The sequence below is a fragment of the Lethenteron reissneri genome, chromosome 42 (genome assembly GCF_015708825.2).
Source record: "Lethenteron reissneri isolate LAM-NWPU_2019-01 chromosome 42, ASM1570882v1, whole genome shotgun sequence".
NCBI classification, from domain to species: domain Eukaryota; kingdom Metazoa; phylum Chordata; class Hyperoartia; order Petromyzontiformes; family Petromyzontidae; genus Lethenteron; species Lethenteron reissneri.
In genome coordinates, this window is record NC_083820.1 from 4,302,949 (window position 1) to 4,323,474 (window position 20,526).

Below are 20,526 nucleotides of genomic sequence, written 5' to 3' on the forward strand. Positions count from 1 at the left end.
CCCAAAGAGCATTACGCAATCCGCGAGCATCAGTGCGCTGTGGTCTGCATTCCTTCAATGGTGGAGGAGGAGGAACAAAACCACACGAACTCTCTCTCTCTCCGCTGAAGACCTCTCGTCGTGACCAGCAGCAGCGGACCTCGCCATTGGCATTTATCTTTTGGACATATTGCTGCCGCCCGTCTTACGCAAGAAGATAACAGCGTGTCGAGCACTGCTCTGCTGCTGCTGCACTGCCAAAATTGTGAACAGCACGAACTTACTCGCCTGCAGGGAGTAAGAAAGGTGATGGTGTAAGTTGAACTTCTTTCGCACTGTACTAAGCCAGCCAAGCTAATCGGAGCCGCGGGGGATGTTGAAACGAGACTTTTATTAGGCAGAGTGAGTGAGGAGGTGCGGCATATGCCCGATTCATAGACTCACATGCGCAAAACGCCCGAGCTACAGCGGGAATCTGTGCCGAGCTTGAATGTTTTTAGCACGTACGTATGAGTTTGCTCTGGGTTTCTCCAATTTCCTCTCACTAGCGAAGTGACGTTTAGAGAAAAAAACAGTGACATGGAAACCCATTTCTCGGGGTGTCTTGAGTCGCTGTCTACTTGGGCCTCAGATTCCCAAGGGTAGGGAGTTGATTGTTGGCCAAAAATTCCAAGCAGGACCTCCACAAAAGCGTCTTGAGACTCCGTAATGGTTTTCAAGGTGAGCAAATAAATGTTTATCGTTACTGTAAAACACGTCTTAATTTTATCGTTGATGTTGAGGCAATAGCATCGGGCAGCTATGGCGGTTTAACTGCAGCTCGCGGCCTTGACTACCATTACAGCATGCTTTATCTACATTCAGGCTGGTGAAGGCAATAGAGAATAATCACAATCAATTATTCGCGTATACGTAAACGCAAGTGCACCCAGGTAAAGCGGTTGTACTCTCTCAATGCCACGTTTTAAAATGATGGCATTCGCGAAAGTAAAACCGCGGGTTCGTTGATTTACGAGACGAACGGCAATATTAGTTTCAAAGGCCTGAAAGAGATCGACTTTCGGGGCAATTAGCAACTTCGGAGGTTCGCACTCGCAGCCGTGTGCTTGGAAACATGAATCCAGCGGCTGGCAGAACACGTCATTAACTGCTCTCAATTTTGCATAATGCCTTCCTTGAATGTTTTTTAAAAAGGTACTTTTTCACAATCATTGCCCTCGCCGTTCATTTTGGCACAAACAAAATAAATCTGCGAGTATTAATGAGGTGATTAAGCCCATTGCGTAACTATTAGTCATGACCGCACAATAAAGATAAATGGATTGGTCCACCTTTTTGGAAATTAAAGTTCATTTGTTATAGCTCCCCGAATGTTGTCACGTAATTCAGCACAGCACCAACAGATGTGGTTCTTTATTAAAACCAAGCCTTTGACGTGTCTCTGCAAATTAAAGGTAAACATCCTAACCAGCCAAGTGCACTGCTACACCAAACCTGGAACTCAACAAGTCTTTCTAGATGTGTTTTTATTACATTATTTTGCCGCGAATGCAGAAGGGTTAATGGCTGTGCATTTGAATTCTTAATCACCTTCTCATGAGTGCAATTTGTTCAAATGTCTATACCTGCTCCATGCTTGTAATTGTTTTTCATAGCAATTGGAGAAGTTGTAAAATTGAATATTATTTTACACGAGCTGCACGAAACAAAAATTGGAAATTCAAATAGTCATTATTCTAATCTTAAATCAAGGATCTATTCTGCTTCTAAGTCCTGCTCTAACGAGTTTCACTCGGTGCTCATCTCTGTCGGCATGCCTGAAGCCAGGGTTGGAAATCTCACATTCCTACTGGTGGGACAAACACTGGTGATGTCCAACAAACATAGGACTCATTTAATCAACCCTTGAGGGACGATGGGCTGAGTTCTATTATGGACGTGTATGTTGAACCTCTTTCTCATCGTACAAACTATGGGCATCTGTGTGAGTCGACGAGTCACTGTGTGAGTGTATGGGTCTCCGTGTGAGTCTATGCACATACGTATGTTGAACTTCGTGTGCACCATACAGAGCCAACCATGCTAATCGGAGTTTATGACCATTCCCGATTTTTTTTGACCCGCAACATTCTTATTGTGTGGGTCAAGTGCCCTCATAGCATTGCCCCCAAACAGCATGCGTGTTGGTGCTGTGATTTTAAAACACTGCATTCAGTTGAATTTTACTTCAATTACTGAATAATTAAGTTGAGTACGTATAAATTCTCTCAAAGCCGGGGGCTCATTTGGGTGAGAGCCTATGCAGTAATGGGTGACGTCTGGCATACAGCAAATAAAATAAAAATCATAAAACCACATTTTCATTACATTTACATATAATTAACTCGTAAAATATTGACTGAACACTGAAAACCATTTATAGCAATACCTGCATACCGATGATTTTAATATTCACAATTTCATAACACACAAAATCGTCACTGTAATGCGACCTCCCATGAAGCGGGGTTGGGATGGCTGAGCTCCGCTGGATGTGTGCGGCTTAAGAGATTTCCTGATGGCCTTGAAGAGTGCATTTTGTTTATTCGTGAAATAAGTGAGACTCGTGCAAATGCGACTTATCCCCCAGTCTCTTGTGTTTTCACTCGGTTAAACAAAGATCAACTCACAGCATGCACGTGGATGAACGAGGCCTCCAAGGGCTTGGGATCATCACGTTTCATACACCAGATCAGTAAAGCTGTTCGCATATACCCGAACCATATTCTACTTTATTTTACTTTTAGTAATTTTAATTTTATTTTTTACCTACGTGACTTTACCGAAAAAACCTAAGAGTACATATCCTACTTGCACGGTGGCTAGCTCCAGTGCAAACGGCGCTCCAGTTCGAGAGATTTAGATTAATGTTTAATTTATTAGTAACGCTGAAACGATTCCGGACGGGACAAGGTCGCTGCCGGGTCAACCTCGTCCGATGGGGTCAGGCTACTGCAGTTGTGGAGCACCACCGACGATGTCACGCATCGTGAACGACTGTCCACTGACATGTTATGACGGTGGACTACCGGCGCTTCACCGTGCCGACGACGACGATGTTCGTTGGCTCGGCACACAGTGCAAACGCGAATAGTAATTAATTCGTTTGGGTAGCCTTCCTGCTTACTTCCAATTCTGGATTTTAATTGAATCCATGTTAGAGAGGTTTTCGTGTGTCCTCTGCTATTACTCAATAAACACAAACCCATTGTCATGACCAAACATCGTTGTGGAGTGCGCAAGCACCCTCCTAAAATGTTTGCTCGTACTGTAATTCTAATGACTAGTTAATGCATAAATACCATTATAACAACAATGCAAACAAACGCTGAAATAAATTTGCTCTGAATTTGAACAAAGACACATTTAATTGGTCCAGTAAATTGACTAAACGTGCTTTGGAAATCCATAATAGAGGTTTTTGGGTTAGATCGCGTAAATATGTAAATGTGTCGATAAAACCCACCAACTAATTGGCTGTGTCGGGTGGTGGCGGGTTTTAACGACACATTTATATATTTACCCAAAAACCTCTATTATCGATGATATTGGTCGCGAAAGCCTGCTACGCGTTAAAATGCTTTGGAAACCCTTGCACATGGGAAAGTTTATGATTCAAACCAAAATATGCAAATGCGCCGTGCGTATTTAGCATTTTTACAGAATAATTCACTTGCGCATGTAGGCGACCTACAGGGAAAATAAATTGGTTTATAAATTATTCAGTTTTTTTTTTTAACGGACCATTTTGCCCGTGAAACTTACCTCGTGACCAGCGCATTTCAGATGTTAAGCCCTAAAGATTTCACAATTATCTCCTAAAGCCTTAACCTTTAGACCACAGGTATGCCTGTGCTTCCTTAATGATTTACATTTAAATCAGTGGATAAAGTACAGTATATTCATATATGTCCTCTAGTTTAAAGATACACAATGTAAAAAAAAATTCTGCCTTCTTGAGCATCATAATATATAATAATTTACTTATTTATCCAGGAATGCCACGCTGAGCCATATGAACCCCAATACCTTGCTGATCTCGTAAAGAAGCATACACCATCATCACGTGACCTCCGGTCACCCTCGCAGTGTCTTTTGGCTGGCCATCGAACAAAGACGGTCACTGCATCTCGCTCTTACAGATGTGCTTCTGTGGCCCTCAGAAACTCTCTTGCTTTCGCCACTGGAGCTATGCACTTTTAAATCTAGATTGAAAACTCATTTCTTTAGAACTGCTTCTTGTGTTGAGTTTGTTGTCCTTCCGTCTGCACCTTCGATGAGCATGGTTGGCTACGCACGGTGTAAAATAAGTTCAACGTACATACATACAAGTGTGAGGAGCACCGGGATAAAACCAAAGTGGGCAAGAGGGAAACGCTCGATCCCTGTGCAGGTTGAAACAGATGTAGATTATAATCTTGGTTCTTTCGGTAAAGTCACGTAGAAGGGAAACAATAAAATAATACAAATATAAAACAATACAATTCTCACCACATTTCGACTGCAACACAAGCAATCATCATCAGGTGTGAAAAACACAGCAAGAAAATTAGAACAAAGTGGCGTTTTTTTCTTAACGTTATTGTTTTATATTTTTATTATTTTATTGTTTCCCTTCTACGTGACTTTACCGAAAGAACCAAGAATATGAATCCCTGCAGTCACGAAAGCTTTAAATCAAGATGTAGATTAGTCCGATTGCTGTACCGGTATACACCAACCCTCACCACTTCCACAGTGCACTGCTCGGCTTAGTGAAAAATACTTCAATATAAGTTGATTATATTCAAGTGAGTACATGGCCACATTGATAGAGGATATCCAATGTGGAATGCTCGATTGAGTGCAGAGTAGAAACAAAGCTATATAAACAGCGTTCCATTGCCACAGGCATCAGTAATAAATATAGAACAAGCCTTGTGTGGCAATCGCTAATGCTGCAGAATCCAATAAAGCATCTGCAGTTGAAGTATCGTACACTTACGCTCAGGTATAGGCTACAAGAAGAGTCCGGGCTGCATTGTAATCCGATCAACTAATGACACTTGGGTAATGCAAGCCGCGTGGGTTTCCAGACTCAATCAAAATATAATGTATTCACTCAGCACGTAACTTGTGAATTGATTAAAATGCATTCTTATGCTCATGATGCGTCCATTGAATCGTGCGTCGGATAATTATTAATTGCATATGCTCCTCACATCCAAGTAAGTAAAGACAAATGGGGCATAATGAGAGACAATCCCAACGAGACGGCAAAAAGTAACATTTCACTCGAATCTGATTGTGATAATTCTTCAACACGATCCATGCACTGTAAACAAATGGATACGCCGCAGCGCGGTCAAATAATTGCTGTTTATAAAGCATCCCATTATGACAAGCACTTATGTTCAGGCCATATGTCGAATACAAAGAGGCCCGAGGGTGTATTTTTAAAAATTATATTTTTACCATGCGACCGTAAAACTTTTGTAAAGGTTTTCAGTAAATAGATATTGATTTTAAGTGGTCTCCTAAACTTTCAATTCAGTGTTATAATTGATATAGTTATAAGAAAGAATACCTTTCCACCCGAAGTGGAAAATGGAATTTTCAAGAAAGAGACTTAAAAAAACGAACAGTTGTTGCATTCAATGAAGTATGTGTCCAGAATACATTATTCACGGCGTAATGGCTCAGCAAATGGATGCGTTACTGTCAGCACAAAAGGTTCCGCATATTAAATGCCCACTTGACTTACCGATGTTATCTTTGGCGATGTACATGTCGCTGAAGAGCTTAATTCCCGAGCCCACCACGTGAACGAAGTCTTCCACAAGCTGCATGAGCTCCAGCACAGCCGGCGGATTCTGTCGGCGGCACAGAGATGCCTGTTGTCCCTCTCTCTCATGCACAGCGGCCGGCTCATAAAGGAGAACAGCACTGCTGCTCGCTCTGCCCTAACGGAATGGTGCCCTATTAAAATGGTGCCCGCTGGAATAAAGCACTGATGGTTTGGTCCCTGCAAGGCCATACGTAGGCATTGGTCTCGTGGGTCTGTTGGCAATACAATATTTTTTTCACGAAACGTCGTATTTCTTTGACCGCATGCCACAAATGGACAACTAAAGAGTCGCCTTTTATTGTCATTATTGTCACGGCGGTGTTCGCGCCGTCTGGATCGTCACGCAGCCGACCACCGGCCGTCGTGTGCTCACACGACAGTCACGGGACACTGCCTGAAGCCATCGAATGGGCTCGCCGGACTCTGGCGTCCGGTTAAAATGCTTCGTAAAGCTCCCTCTCAAATACCCAACATGAAAAAGGAGAGGCTGATAATTGTTTTTTTTACCCTTCTATCTGGCAACAAAACTGACACCTTTTTACAAGGAGTCATGTTTGCATAGACCGCAATACCTGCAGTCATAATACAAACAAAAGAACATAACGCCAAAAGGCGCACGCGCACGCGCCTTTTGGCGTCATCTGGTCCAACCCATGTGAGACTAGGCTCTAAGGAAAGCTGTCTCGGGTGTGGACCAATCAACTTCAAGGGACAGTGCACATTAACAGAGTTATGTTCTTTTGTTTGTATTATGATTGCAGGTATTGCGGTCTATGCAAACATGACTCCTTGTAAAAAGGTGTCAGTTTTGTTGCCAGATAGAAGGGTAAAAAAACAATTATCATATTTTTACTGGCAAATGAGGTTCCCATAGTAAAGGAGAGGCTGATGAAGGTTTACAGTGGTCCACGTGTCCATAAAGGTGGGGAGTCACTGCCCAAGACTTGCATAAGAGAGATGTGCCGCAGTTGTCCGTGAAATGTGCTACAGTTCTTGCAATTCAGCTTTGAATCAACCTTCTGTAATGTCTTGCTCAAATGCGCGCTGGAAGCAGTGCTCAACTCCTCTTTAGAGCCCTGAGCCAGTGGTGTAAATTCCACATTCCATTGCCAAGGATGAGTCTATCCACTGCTGAATGCCTCCACTGAAGCGAAACTCCATTTAATTGATCCCAGAAAGGATGATGGCATCCGGATTTGATCTCCCAACCTTTTGTCATTCGCGAGCCACTCGCTCTACCACTGAGCCACCTGGCTAGACAGCGACTGTCAACTGTGCAGGTCAATGGCAATTTGATGTTCAAAGCTTACAAGTGCCTCCAATAAGATGGCTCAGCCAAACGTGAGCAGTCGTTCGCTGTGTGTGTTCGCAACGGAGGCACAAAAGCAGCTGGGTGTTCACGGTGCTACCCTTAATGAGTGCTCACTAACAGCACTTGCTTAAGAGTCTATCAGGCTAAACTAGAGCAACGTTGTCTTTATAAATGTCCTGCCCTTGGGCAAATTGATGTGAAGTGTGTTGCTTTACCACCCTTCCGTGGCTATAAACCAAAACAAAGCTCCCCCGTATAGCTTGACCAGTCTGTTGGGGAAAGTGTGCTGTTAGCGAGCACCTATGAAGGCTGGTACAGCAGACGACGGCGGGGGGGGGGGGAGGACCGGTTTCAGAAAATCGTTACCGGTGTTGGCCATGAGCGGGAATCGAACTCGGATCGCCGGGTTCATAGGGCGTTAACCACTACACTATATATACATATATAGACACACGCATAATTCGAATTAAAAAGCACATGTGGAAATTGTCATTATCAGCAATATCAGCCACTATTTTTTCCACTGCTGGATGACGTTTGCTCCACACCATGATCATCCCTCATGATCCTGGAATCCCACAATCCACCTCACTCCTGCACATGAACCAATTTCATTGCGCCATCTGTCTGGTGGTTGCTCTTTCATTCTTTTGGCTTCCATTCCTTCACTAGCCTCATGCCTTAGCCAGCATCCCTTCAAGCGATGTATAATGCCCAAGCCCACTCACTTTTCTCAATATTCAATGCGATCTTCTCCAATTTTTAAATCCTTTATATTAAGTTCGCATGCTTGCTTGCTTGCGTGCTTGCTTGCTTACGACCGTGCAAATCTTTCGGTCGTTTTTTAACCCACTTCCCGTGATCCAATCAAGCTGACATTTTCCACACAGACTCGTTGTGCCAGACAATTAATGTTTGTGAAAAAAAATTCCCAAAATTGTACACTTTTTAGGCAAAAAAAATATTTTACATATATTCAAATAGAACTCATTCATCGCTTTGGCTGAACGTCACAGTATAAGAGCCCAGAGCGTAACCCCTCCACAGGCCGTGGCGGAGTAGCGCAGTTGGTAGCGCCCTCGCTTCCCATGCCAAAGGTCGCGGGATCGATCCCCGCGTCCTCCACAGGCGAATATATTTTTAAGTTCGCTGCCACGCATATAAAGGATTTATAGTGAAAAACTTTGTTTTTACGGGTTATACTTATTGCTTTGTTCACTGAACCACCGTACGTCTCTCTCTGTGTCTCTTCGTGTAATTCAAAGCGCGCGTCATTCCATGCTACTATGCGCTCTCTTCAGATCCTGTTCAATTCCCTCTGTGCCAGTGTCTATGTTTCAGATCCGTATGTCGTTTCGTTTAATCAACAACGAAAGGAAAAGTTTCCCCTTCGGAGACACTGGGATCGTAGGTTGAAAGATCAAATAATGAAAACAAATGTTATCTGGGTTTTTTTTTTGCTCAATGGGCACAACGCAAGTAAAGCAGGCTATCTCTGTGTTAATATTTTTTCAAACTTCTGCTTATGAAGCACCAATAATTAATCATATTCTATGCATAGGCGTATTTTAGTCTTGTTGCTGTATCCTTCGTAAAATCGAGAGTTGAAACACACGCACTGAGACACATGAAACATTGCATATTTTGCAAGGGCGACTTGGCTCAGAGTTTTCTGTTTATACATAAATATTTGTTAAAGATACCATCGAAAATACAAGATATTAGGCCAATGCAAAAATAAGAAGCCTAAAAGCATAGAGCCCCAATCTTGTGCGGCAGAAATAGCAATAAAAGCTCGAACAATTTTCCATTCAAGTGGCAAGAACATGCTCTCTGTTGCAGGATAGTACATGACCATCAATTTAAAATGTCTCATTTAATACATAAGATGATATTCAATTAGCACACTCTGTTCTCTCACCATGTCTCACTGTGTGGTGTAAGTATACGTCCTGAAATACACGGAAGATGCATTTCTCATAAAGTTGTTGGAATAACACAGCCCACGAGAGTGCTCAATGGGAAATAAGATTAATGGCTTTTAACGTACCGTTGGCATGTCTTCCCACTTCGGTCTGTTTTCAGTCCGAAAGCAAATTGCTCACAATTTCCAAGAAATTCTGTAGTGGAGGTGGGCGGGAGAAATAAAATACACGAAAATGTACTCCAATTCAGACAGTCGATTATAGTTCTCATGCACATTCGTATGAACTACAGCAAAGCCATGCACGGACGGGGGAATCGCGCGAAACACAATCTGGACACGGGCACAGCATTGTTTATTTTCTACATCGGTAACAAGACTACAGCCCCGCGACTGGGCGTGTCTTTTACACGTCGTCCCCAAAAGAGAACATTCCACCATTTAACCAAGATAGCTTTGAAATTAATATTTGGATTGCATATTCATCACGAACGCCATGATACGACGTGAAGCAAGTTATTTTTTTGAGAGTGGGAACATCAGTGGGCACAGGACACCACTGGCACACGGACGACAAAACAATCGCTTATCATGCCGGTCGAAGCAGAATGCCCTTTGAACCGAACATTACAAAGTTCAAGATGCCGCCTCTCTCCTTTTCAGGAACGCAGGCCACCCAAAAATTATATGGATAGATCGAAGCCACATTGGGAACGATCTTAAGAGTGTTCACGCTCCCTTCAGAATACATGAAAGTGTGCGCTGAGCGAAAGTGTGTGTGCAGTGTGCGCGTGTGTGGGGAGCGATAAGGGAGCGGTTAGCGCACAGCGCTACGGATTCGTCGAACCGCGTTCGATTCCCGCTCATGGCCAACACCAGTGATGATTATCTGAAACCAGTGACCATTATCTGAACCGGTTCTGGGCCTCGCCTAGGTCGACTCAGCCTCAAATGTGTACCTAGTGGGGTGTATAAACATCGCCACTGGGGAGACAAAGGCGATCGGGCGTGATCCTGGCCACCCACCCCTTCATGTGACGTGCCGGCCTTCACAGGTGCTCACTAACAGCACTTGCCCCCAGCGGTCTATTACAGGCTACGCGGGAGGGCGGTCTTTGCCTTCATGTACGTGCCTGAATGTCCTCGCTGGTTGGGTCGCGAGAGACCCGGCGAGCCTCTTGCGTGAAGTTGCGCAGGACCTCAATGCAGGCCAGCAGGTCGCCGCTGTAGAGCAACCGGGTCTGCGAGGTGCCCGCCAGGTTGCCCAGCACCGCAGCCATGCCCTCTGGAGTGGCTTGTCCCACCGCAAGCTGGTCCCTCATCTAACAACGAGCACACACACAAGCCCACGTTCGTCATCGGCGGGGGCGAAAACGTGACCCGCGTACAGCTTTGCGTACAATATTCAACTCGCAGTTATAAGGTCACGAGTTAAAGGTCGTGACGTCACTGGGCCATGGATTGGCTGATCCCCACCCTGTGAATGTGGAATTTTCGCCATTGATTCTGGGCCAATGAAGGTAAGTGCCACCCCATTGCTTGTTTGAACAGAGGGGAGTGAGAATTTACTAATTAACTGGTTCAAAAGTTTCAAGTGTGAATTGGCACTGACAGGATCAAAGATACAATCGGAGAGAAATTGTGGGGAGCTTTTAGCGCAGTGGTTAGAGCACTGCGCTATGAGGCCAGTGACTTGAGATTGACTCCCAGCCATGGCTAACATCAGTGGCGAGTGATATCTAAACTGGTCCTGGTTATCTCTCCCCTTCAGCAACAATCAACGTGAAGTCCGATCAAGAAACCCACATGACCATCACAGCATAGGGAGACGTTCATTCAGAAGTGAATTTGCCTGAAAATGACGATAATTATTCGCAGAGTAAGTAACATAATGCCACGTTCCCAAGTCTCAGCTCATTTGCCCGAGTGGCAAAAGGTAAAAAGGTAAAGGTGAAGCCCTGCAATTGCTCGCTCATTCCACTGCTGGCAGAAGCGCCACCACGAGAGAGAGTGCTAGGCAGCCCCTCCATTCGTTCGAGTGGGACGTCAATGATATGCCACGCGCAAATGTGATTCTGAAAATGATAATCACATCACAGAGAGCACAGATTTATCCAAACCGAGCAAAAAAAACACTGCACATTAATCTCCAGTTAAAGAAGGCGGACAACATAGCCTGCCCCAATAAAGATTTATAAACAGAGTTTTATTTATACGCACATCACCTGCCAGTTCATGAGCAGGAGTGAGATGGATCGTGGCAATGCATGATGGTGAGGGATGGCAATGGTGTGAGTTTGACATCCAGCAGTGGATAGATAATGGGTGTAATAATCATGATATCAATTTGTCATCATCATTTTCAATAAAGTGGCTCTCGAGTGAAGATTCTCCGAGTCCATACTGATATTTATATAGTTTGTTTGACTCATGCATTTTTATTCAGACGTTAATTAAACACCGTGTTTTATGAGGAGCTGTTGATTGACAATGATTGCCACTCAGGCTCTGTAAGTCTGCACAATCAGAAAAAAACACCTTTTCATCATATGCACCCAAAACAATACAATGTGACTTCGTGAAGAATATCAACTTGACTATCTCTAGGCTCTTGCAAAAAACAAGAAATTTGCATTTTGAGATTGTGAAGAAGAGCAAGACAAGACGTTTTATATGGTGAATGAGGAATGTATCGCGAGGGCAGCACTGAAAGAGAAGAATTTAATTCTGATCAAGACAATGGATGGATGGAAACAGTCATATGCATGAAACATGCCTTTGGAGTATTTGGTTGCCAAACATTCCCACATGATAAGCCGCTTTGTTGAGCTATCATTTGTGGCCAGGTCACTTCTGAAAAAGAGCGATACAACTCAGTGGGCCTCACCTGGTAAAATAAAAAAAATTTGGTTTATAAATATATGATAAGAGGAGAGAAAAGGACAGTCTTAATGCTTGAGGTAAGCTACGTGGAGGACATGAGGAGAGATTTCCAAACTGTGGGAGCAGCAGTGGAGAAAGAGCGACCTCCGACTGAGAATGTTATCATGACACGCATTGTCATTTCCAAAATTACAAAAATAACACACATACATTTTTAATATTATTTCACTGGTTCCTCCGGGATTATCCAACACAGTCCTTGGTGTACACCACGTAAAGAAGGCACAACGTCACTGAAGCAAGACCCATGCTCGAGAGAGACCAGAAGCAGAGAGCAATCGTTGCAGCGTCACAGTGCACCGCATCTCACCAACTGCAGCGCATTGCGGACGTCGTGGGAGATGCATTTGATGAAGCTTAGCTTTTCCCACGAGGCCACTCCATCGGAATTCAGCGAGCACTGCCGTATCACCACTCCTGTTCATTAGCCGGGGCGACAGCAATTCACATTATACAGGGGTAGCAGAATTAGGCTGCGTCAAGCCGCTTTGTGCCGAGGCACCACTCTGTTCTAGATTTGAAGTTTTCCTGACTGCAAGGATCCATACTCTTGGTTCTTTCGGTAAAGCCACGTAGGTAAAGAAAATAAAAAATAAAATAAAATAAAAATAAATAAATTGTTTCTTGGTGTGATTGTCCCCGCCTGATGACGGACGCTTGTGTTGCGCCCGAAACGTCGTGAGAAATTTATTTATTTATTCATTTTATATTATTTTTTATTTTCTTTACCTACGTGACTTTACCTAAAGAACCAAGAGTATATACACCGCTCTGTTTTGCTTCATTTTCTGTTCCGTGGCTCATTTTCAGTTGTTAAATTCTTCCCACAACTGCAGCGAACTCCACATTTTTAAGGATAGTGCCTTGGGATTCTACTATCGTCCTACCTGATGGACACTATGGTTTAGACGTTCTCTCTTCAAAGGTCAACTTACTTTCTCAGGTACATTCTCAAAAATGGAATTGGGCTTCTGGAATTGGAACGCTTTTTAGTGGGGTGCGTGTACTCTCCCTGACATGTTCCCTGCCGTCTCTAAATGACACAACGAAACGTAATTAGGCAAACTTTGAGGGGAACATTTCCCCGCCAGCACTTGCACAGGCATTGACCGAGAGATCAGGCTGAGCAATAGAGAGGTGAAATTCTGAGCACTGCATTCACGAGGTTGGTAAATGAGAGAGGTTGGTTATTTAGTGCTTTGAATATTTAACATACCCCTGTTTGTAAGGGGATCAGCTTGATTTTTAAACCAATTTTTACAACGCATCACCACAAAACACGGCGTAATGTTTTCAAAGATACCGTCATATAGCAATTTAATACCTCACATACTTTCTGCTGCTCGTACTTTATAAATAATATATTAATATGGATCTTTTAGACCGGGTAAACTCTAAGCTGAAACAGCATTTTAATGTTGCTGCAATTTATCTCGCTTCAATGAAAGTTGTCAATATTTGACCACGGAGGAGTGCCAGACTCACAAGCAAAAGCTTCAGGTTCTCTCCAGAATAAATGTTTCTCTCTCTCTAATTGTATCCCGATTGTAATATCGTCGATTATATATATTGTTTGAAGGCAATTACCCTTTTTCACGGGATATGAAACGACACGTGTTCTATGAAGAATTGCCATTGCCGGAAATGTTGCCTATTCCATATTTTTATGTTAAGGCTGCTGTGTTATTGACGGATGCGTGTTGAGTTCTTTTTTTTTTACATCAGAGTCCATTACAATAGGAAGTAAAAAAAAGTGGAAGAGTCCGCAGGCAATGGTGATTAATCTTATTAAACAATTACGGACGAACGCATGTTCGGAATAATACGCCGTCACATCCCTGACGCGAGTAACAAATACATTATAAATAATGAACCATGTGTAAGAGCGGCTGTGAATGCTGCGGAGAGAATGACGTGTGGCAGTGGCAAGACATCCCTTAGTGGCGTGGGATGTGAAATAAGTGAACAATTCACAATAAGTCACTCAAATGGTCTTTAGGGACTTCAGCAAATTTTCAACGGTAAAAATCCATTCCCCCCATCAGTCATTTTTTTTGGGTAAATAAATGCATGTAGTGTCTGTATAAATCGTAAGCGAGAGGTCGTCGATATCAGAATCAGGTCGCATTTGAGAATAAACGTTACATTGCACTCTAGAAAGGCAGTGAGAAAAAATGTACACGCACGTACTGTATTATGCCCCATAACAGATCCAATAAAAAAGTGATTTAAAATTAATTTGGACGAAAACCAAAGGGCAGCAATTTTCAAACCAATAAAGCAGAAACCTTGAAATAAAACCAACTTCTATAGATATTCAACTCTTAGAACAATCCGAAATGTCAATGGAAATTAAGTGACTTTTAAAGAAAAAATTGCATCAATGTATTGCGAGGTACAATATAAACATTTTAATGCCTGTACACTGATACATACAATGCAAATATCATTTTTGGTATTGCATTATACATATCCCCAGATTGTTGAAAGGTTTTCTGTTATATGTATGCTATATATACATTGTTTAAAAATATATATTAAAAAAAAGTTGTACACATTTTGGAGGAGGGTTAACGACACACTAATTTAATGTAACGAATCAAAATATTTGTCGTGAAAGCCTACGTGTTAAATTTACAGATGAATTTACGTAAATCGTAAACATCCTATTCTTGCATGTTACACGCATCGTGAACCACCTGAGCATCAACATCAATCGATGAACTTATGCACGGGTGCATACCTAGAAATTGCCATCAAGGAGACAAAGTAACAGCAACAGCAACAACCACAACGGCAAAGATAAGTGTTTACGGTAATGGGTGATGGGTGGTGAGCGTGTGGCCCAGGGACTCAAGTTCAAGTTCATTGATTAGGTATAGCCCTGTGAGCCATTCGGCTCTTGAATCGGGTGCAACCGCAACAAACAAAAACATGAACAAAAAACATCTTAAAGTGAATATGTGACTAAGTGCAAATAGAAAATTCAAGAAAAGACAGCAAAAATATTGCAGAAAAAACACCGTACACCAACGCTCACCCGTGGCGTCAGTGGGGCAGCGGTTCGTGGCCACGTTGGTGGCAGCGGTTTTCTGCCACGTGACGGAACCCAGCTGCTCTTGGCGGCAAATTTCGTGAGGAGCTGCGAAGGCAAAGGGATAATACTCATGATGACGATGGTTATTTAAGTTTTCTCTGGTTCTTTCGTTAAAGTAACCACGACATTTCGATCGCAACACAAAGCGGTCGTCATCAGGAAAAGGGGGTTAGCCTCTAAAGGCAAACTGTTTATAGAGGTTTAAAATGGGCGTAGCCCAATGTCAGCAGCATGGGCGGGGCAGCTGATGTTAATGTAAGTGATGGTCAACGACGGCGCTGCCAGGGAAAAATTAGCATGTTCATGTAAGATCGGAGAGAGGCCTCCACGGTGACATGTCTCGGATCGTGTTTGTGAACACAAGGCTACGCCCGTTTGTCTCGGACTGTGTTTGTGAACACGAGGCAGATCTGAAACACGGTAGAAAGAACCAAAGAATATAAATTCCTGCAGTCACGAAAGTTTTAAGTCAAAATGTATTAGTTAGGTTATCAAGGAAGCCACATTTGAATCCAATGACTATTTTTATAGGAGGGTCCTGTGTTAAGGTATTTTATAGGAGAAGACAGACACGGGGTGGGAAGGTGTGAAGTCCATTGCTAAATATTACTGTTATTGTCAACATCAAGCTTGTCTTGTAGCAGTGTAGCCCTGCGAGGTTTAATGAGACTTAGTCACAATGAAAACAACTGTATTCAGAAAGGATTAATTGAGTTATGCAGACATTCAATTAAAATCACGCTGGCAAATATGTTTAAAGGACCAATAACATGAAAAATGTCAAAAACAATCACTCATATCATATCAAACCGAACTTTAAATATCAGTGTATCCCTCACATTGACACAATCACTCAATTGTGTCAATGTGACCGAATATCAAACCAAACTTTAAATATCAGTGTTTCCCTCCTCATGTGGAATTTCCCAGTGCTGGAAATTCCACATTCCCATGGTGAACTCCAGACTTTATTGAAGACAATAACAATTGACTTGTGCTACTTATATTATCTACCCGAGAGGAAGATGGGATCGTATGTACACCAGACTAAGATTTGCACTCTCAATTGAATTGTGAGTCAAATGTTATCACCAAGCACAATATATACTACACATACTATAAAGCTAATGGTATGGTACATGGCATTTTTATACACGTCTAAATTGCTGAAAAATAAATAAGTAGGGAAACTAATCAATTATGCACAGATTGTCAAATTGACTTCATGTTACAAAGAAAGTACAGTGATTGCAAGTTTTCCATGACGGACTCGCTCGGTGCTTAAACTTCTTCTCTGCTACGGCAGGATGGAAAAGTAAGCGTGCTGAAACGCGTTGTAGTTGAACGCAAAGTTTGTTCAACCGATCCACGGAGGCAGTAGGTGCAGTGTGGATCGCAGCGAACACAGCCAGTTGGTCAGGGATGCGTTTGATGGTTTGCACTTCACCACATTTGCAGGTCGGCGATTCTGTGATCGTCCGTTTGTGGATGGCGGACGCGCGTCTCCCACACTGCGTTTCCGCACGGCTTAGCGAGGTCCGCGGTTGTCATGGGAGAAAGAAGTCTAGTGCTTCCACATAGCCTTAAATTTACTCATGAGTCCAATCTGTATTTTTTTATTAACAATCCTACAGGGCCACCTCATTGCACAGAGCTCAGCACTTTGGCTCCAGGGTAGATTCATGATCTTGGCTGCAACTTTTAAGGCCTGGCTGATCCTGAAACCAGCTGTGACGACACAGCGTTAATGTGGAAGTGAGATGTGCGTACCGTGATACTGTTTGCTTAGTTAAATGTCCCAGACGTGCAATTGTTAAAGCGTATGATGAAAGATTATGAGTTGGCTGGGTCATGCCTCAGACTTCAGGGCACTGAGTCAGCACTGGTAAAATCACAGTTTCCAATCCAGGCAGCCACCCAATATTAAACTAGGTTCTCAACTGTATTGAGTAGCGAGTTAATGGTGTCTCTGAAGCCCACCAACACCTACAAAAAATAACAAAAAATGCATCATGTAAAATTTCATTTTCTCTGTGGTTAAATTCCAACTTTGAGGATTTAAAATATCGATCTGACTTGTCATGCAACAAAACTTTTCTCCCATTGGGGAAAGCGTGCCTCTCTGTGTGTCGAAAAAGAAAAGGTCACTTGAAGTGATCTTTGAAGTTCTGTGGAATCCAGTTCTTCTGTGGTCCATTCTCTAATCCACAGGGCTTCGCTGTCCTGTGGGACTTCTCTGAATGAATACTTTGTATTGTGACTTTCAATAGCCCACGCGGGGAAGGGAAAAAAACATTTGTACTTGACATAGTCTCAGGAACTATGCACCCCCACCCCCCGACTGCGGCGGGCAGAGCCGGATGGGTTCAGTGGGTTCAGAAGCGGAGGGCCAATCCCATAGTGCCTCAAGGCCTCTGACCAAAGTCACCTTGAATACAACCAATCTCCTCATGTCTTGGAAGTTAAGTGGGATTGAGCCTGGTTGTACTTTCCATGGGAACCTTCCTGTAAAATCAAGGTATTGTAGGATTCTCTATATATATATATATACCTGGGTAAATATACCTGGGTTGTTTTTCTGGGTTCTCTAGTTTCCCCTTCACATGCCAAATGTTCTTTCTTGGGAATTGGCCAAACACACCAATAGGAGTACACTCCTGAAAAAAAAAAGGCTTGAGACTCAGTGAGACATTTCTGGGCAAAGGGGGTGATTATTACACTATGTAACACAATTTTTGTTCCTAGGTAGTAAGTGTTATTTCGTATTTCTCATGCCTAAAAAGTATTGAAAATATCTATTATTCTTGATTTGAAGCTTTCGTGACTGCAGGAATACATACTATTTCGTTCTTTTGGTAAAGTCACGTAGGTATAAAATAAAATAAATAACGACGTTTCGGGCACAACACAAGCGTCCGTCATCAGGTGGGAGAGCATGGTCTGCTGCTGAGGCAGACTGTTTTAAAAGGTTTTAAAACAGTCTGCCTCAGCAGCAGACCATGCTCTCCCACCTGACGACGGATGCTTGTGTTGACCCTGAAACGTCGTGATTTATTTTATTTTATACCTACGTGACTTTACTGAAAGATTTCGATTTAAAGCTTTCGTGACTGCAGGGATTCATCTTCTTGGTTCTTTCGGTAAAGTCACGTAGAAGGGAAGTAATAAAATAATAAATATAAAACATAATAAAATAATTCTCACGACGTTTCAGTCACAACGCAAGCAGCCGTCCTCAGGTGAAGAACAGGGCTGTCGGAAAGACAGCGTCTCATTCAGACGCTGTCTTTCCGACAGCCCTGTTCTTCACCTGAGGACAGCGTCTCATTCAGACGCTGTCTTTCCGACAGCCCTGTTCTTCACCTGAGGACGGCTGCTTGCGTTGTGGCCGAAACGTCGTGAGAATTGTATTTTATTATGTTTTATTTTTATTATTTTATTATTTCCCATCTACGTGACTTTACCGAAAGAACCAAGAAGATGAATCCCTGCAGTCATGAAACTAATATAAAAAATTGTTACGCAATGTTATTATTATTTTAGAGTTTGGGGAGACGGACCCAGACCCTGCTGCTGATCCGTGGACCACTTCACTGTGCAAGAATAACCAGGATTCCAGTGATCGTGGAAGGCACTAGTGTCAAAATTCTATAGAAGTTGAAATCTTAAGTGATGACCTCACTCAGTGTTAGTACATTGAGAATGTTCCCACTCAATGTCAGTAGTCGTGTTTGCTATGCTGATGAGCAATACAAATACACTTACATCCCAAGTGCTACTTATGAGCAAACAAGTCCATCAATTAGCTGTCCAAAATTGTGAAAAGGCCACAAACAACCTTAGCCATTACCCAGTATGTTCCATAATAGCACACACGATGATATATGCACCTATTAAAGCTCCACTTGTCGTTTGTGAGTGCTTTATAATGCTTGATTTTCTCATACAAAACATTAACTACACTACTGTCCCTTGAGTGATTTAAATGTCTGAGTTTAATATAACTAATTCTACGCCAGTGCAATAATTGCATAGGCGTAAGCTAAATGAGGCTCCAGCATGTTGAGAAATAATAATTGCGTTCGTGACATTCATCCAATAAATTCACCAACAACCAAACTACTTCCGAGCGTCAACATATTCATGCCGTTACACAGTTTTACGACCGAACAAAAGAAGATATAACTGTTTCTGGGAACATAACTGAAAAATAAAACAGAGTACTGTATTCATTCAAGGCGGGCCAGGATACAAATTAATAAGTAAAGAGACGATAAGGTGTAGCGTGTGCGTTTTTACATAATTATTTCATGCTAAATGAAATAGCCACATACCAAGGTGTTTAAACAGCCAGTTTTCAATTGGTGCATTTTGCCTGCTATGATATATGGCTCAGAAACATGAATAGTCACAAAGAACATGGAATTAAAGCTGATAATTCGCTGATGAAGCATGGAGAGATGCATGCTGGGAAACACACCGAGAGAGAAAGAGAAACACGTAGCTCAGAGGACGAATGCAAATCAGAGGCATCACACTGGCTTGGTGAAGACGCAGCACTCCAAGGTATGATGTCCGATGGATGAGACGGGTGGTGGAATGGCAGCCAAGGACAGATCAACCATGGAGACGAAGCATTAAAATAACAAACTACGACTCCTACACTTTTTTATTTTACCAGGTAAGGTCCACTGAGCTATATAGATCTTTTTCAGAAGCGACCTTGCTATCGCTAATAATAGCTCAACGAAATGGCTGATCACGTGGAAATGTACAGCAGCCAAATACTCCGAAACGCATGTTGATTCTAAATGTGGAGGGTCAAACTGGAGGACCCGGAGAAAAATCCATGCGAACACGGAGAGAACATTCAAACTCCAAATATACAGGCGTCAGGGTCGGGATTGAATTCACGACCTTCTGTATGCCAGGCGACATAATTAATATCAGCACTGTGGCGCCCTAATCGTCTCCTCTGCAAGACCAAAATGGATTCCGGTAAGCCCACTTTTGCTTACCTTCATTATCAACACGATATCTCTAACTTGCGTGCCATCTCTAATCTTCGTGTCTATGTCTGTCTCTCAGTGTAATTACAAGGCATACACTTCTCCTTGCTTCTTTGCTAACATACAGCTTTTGTTCCATTTTCTTTGCCAATGATCCACAAGTGATTGGCACCGATTCTGATTTTTCATCGGCACATTGCTGCTTTCCATTATTGTCGTACAACATTGAATAAAAATGACTCCAACCTATTCATGTCCGCTACCTTTAATTAATAAATCTAATGCTGATATGACGTTAACAACCTGCCCTAAGTATATAAAAACTTTTTTTTTCAATTGTGTTCCTCCGATTGATTTAGCAAACTCGGCTTTGTGTGCCAATGTAACAAGCAACAC

General features: G+C 42.6%; 1 protein-coding gene across 1 annotated transcript in view; it reads right to left on the reverse strand.

Annotated features, from left to right (window-relative positions):
• The window catches only part of LOC133353066 (adhesion G protein-coupled receptor B3-like), a 176,243-nt gene that overhangs the window by 73,447 nt on the left and 82,270 nt on the right, over positions 1–20,526 (reverse strand). The window contains 6 exon segments of the mRNA XM_061569166.1: positions 5,762–5,870; positions 9,208–9,240; positions 9,242–9,277; positions 10,215–10,403; positions 12,335–12,441; positions 15,065–15,166. Coding sequence (XP_061425150.1) covers positions 5,762–5,870; positions 9,208–9,240; positions 9,242–9,277; positions 10,215–10,403; positions 12,335–12,441; positions 15,065–15,166 — 576 coding nt within the window.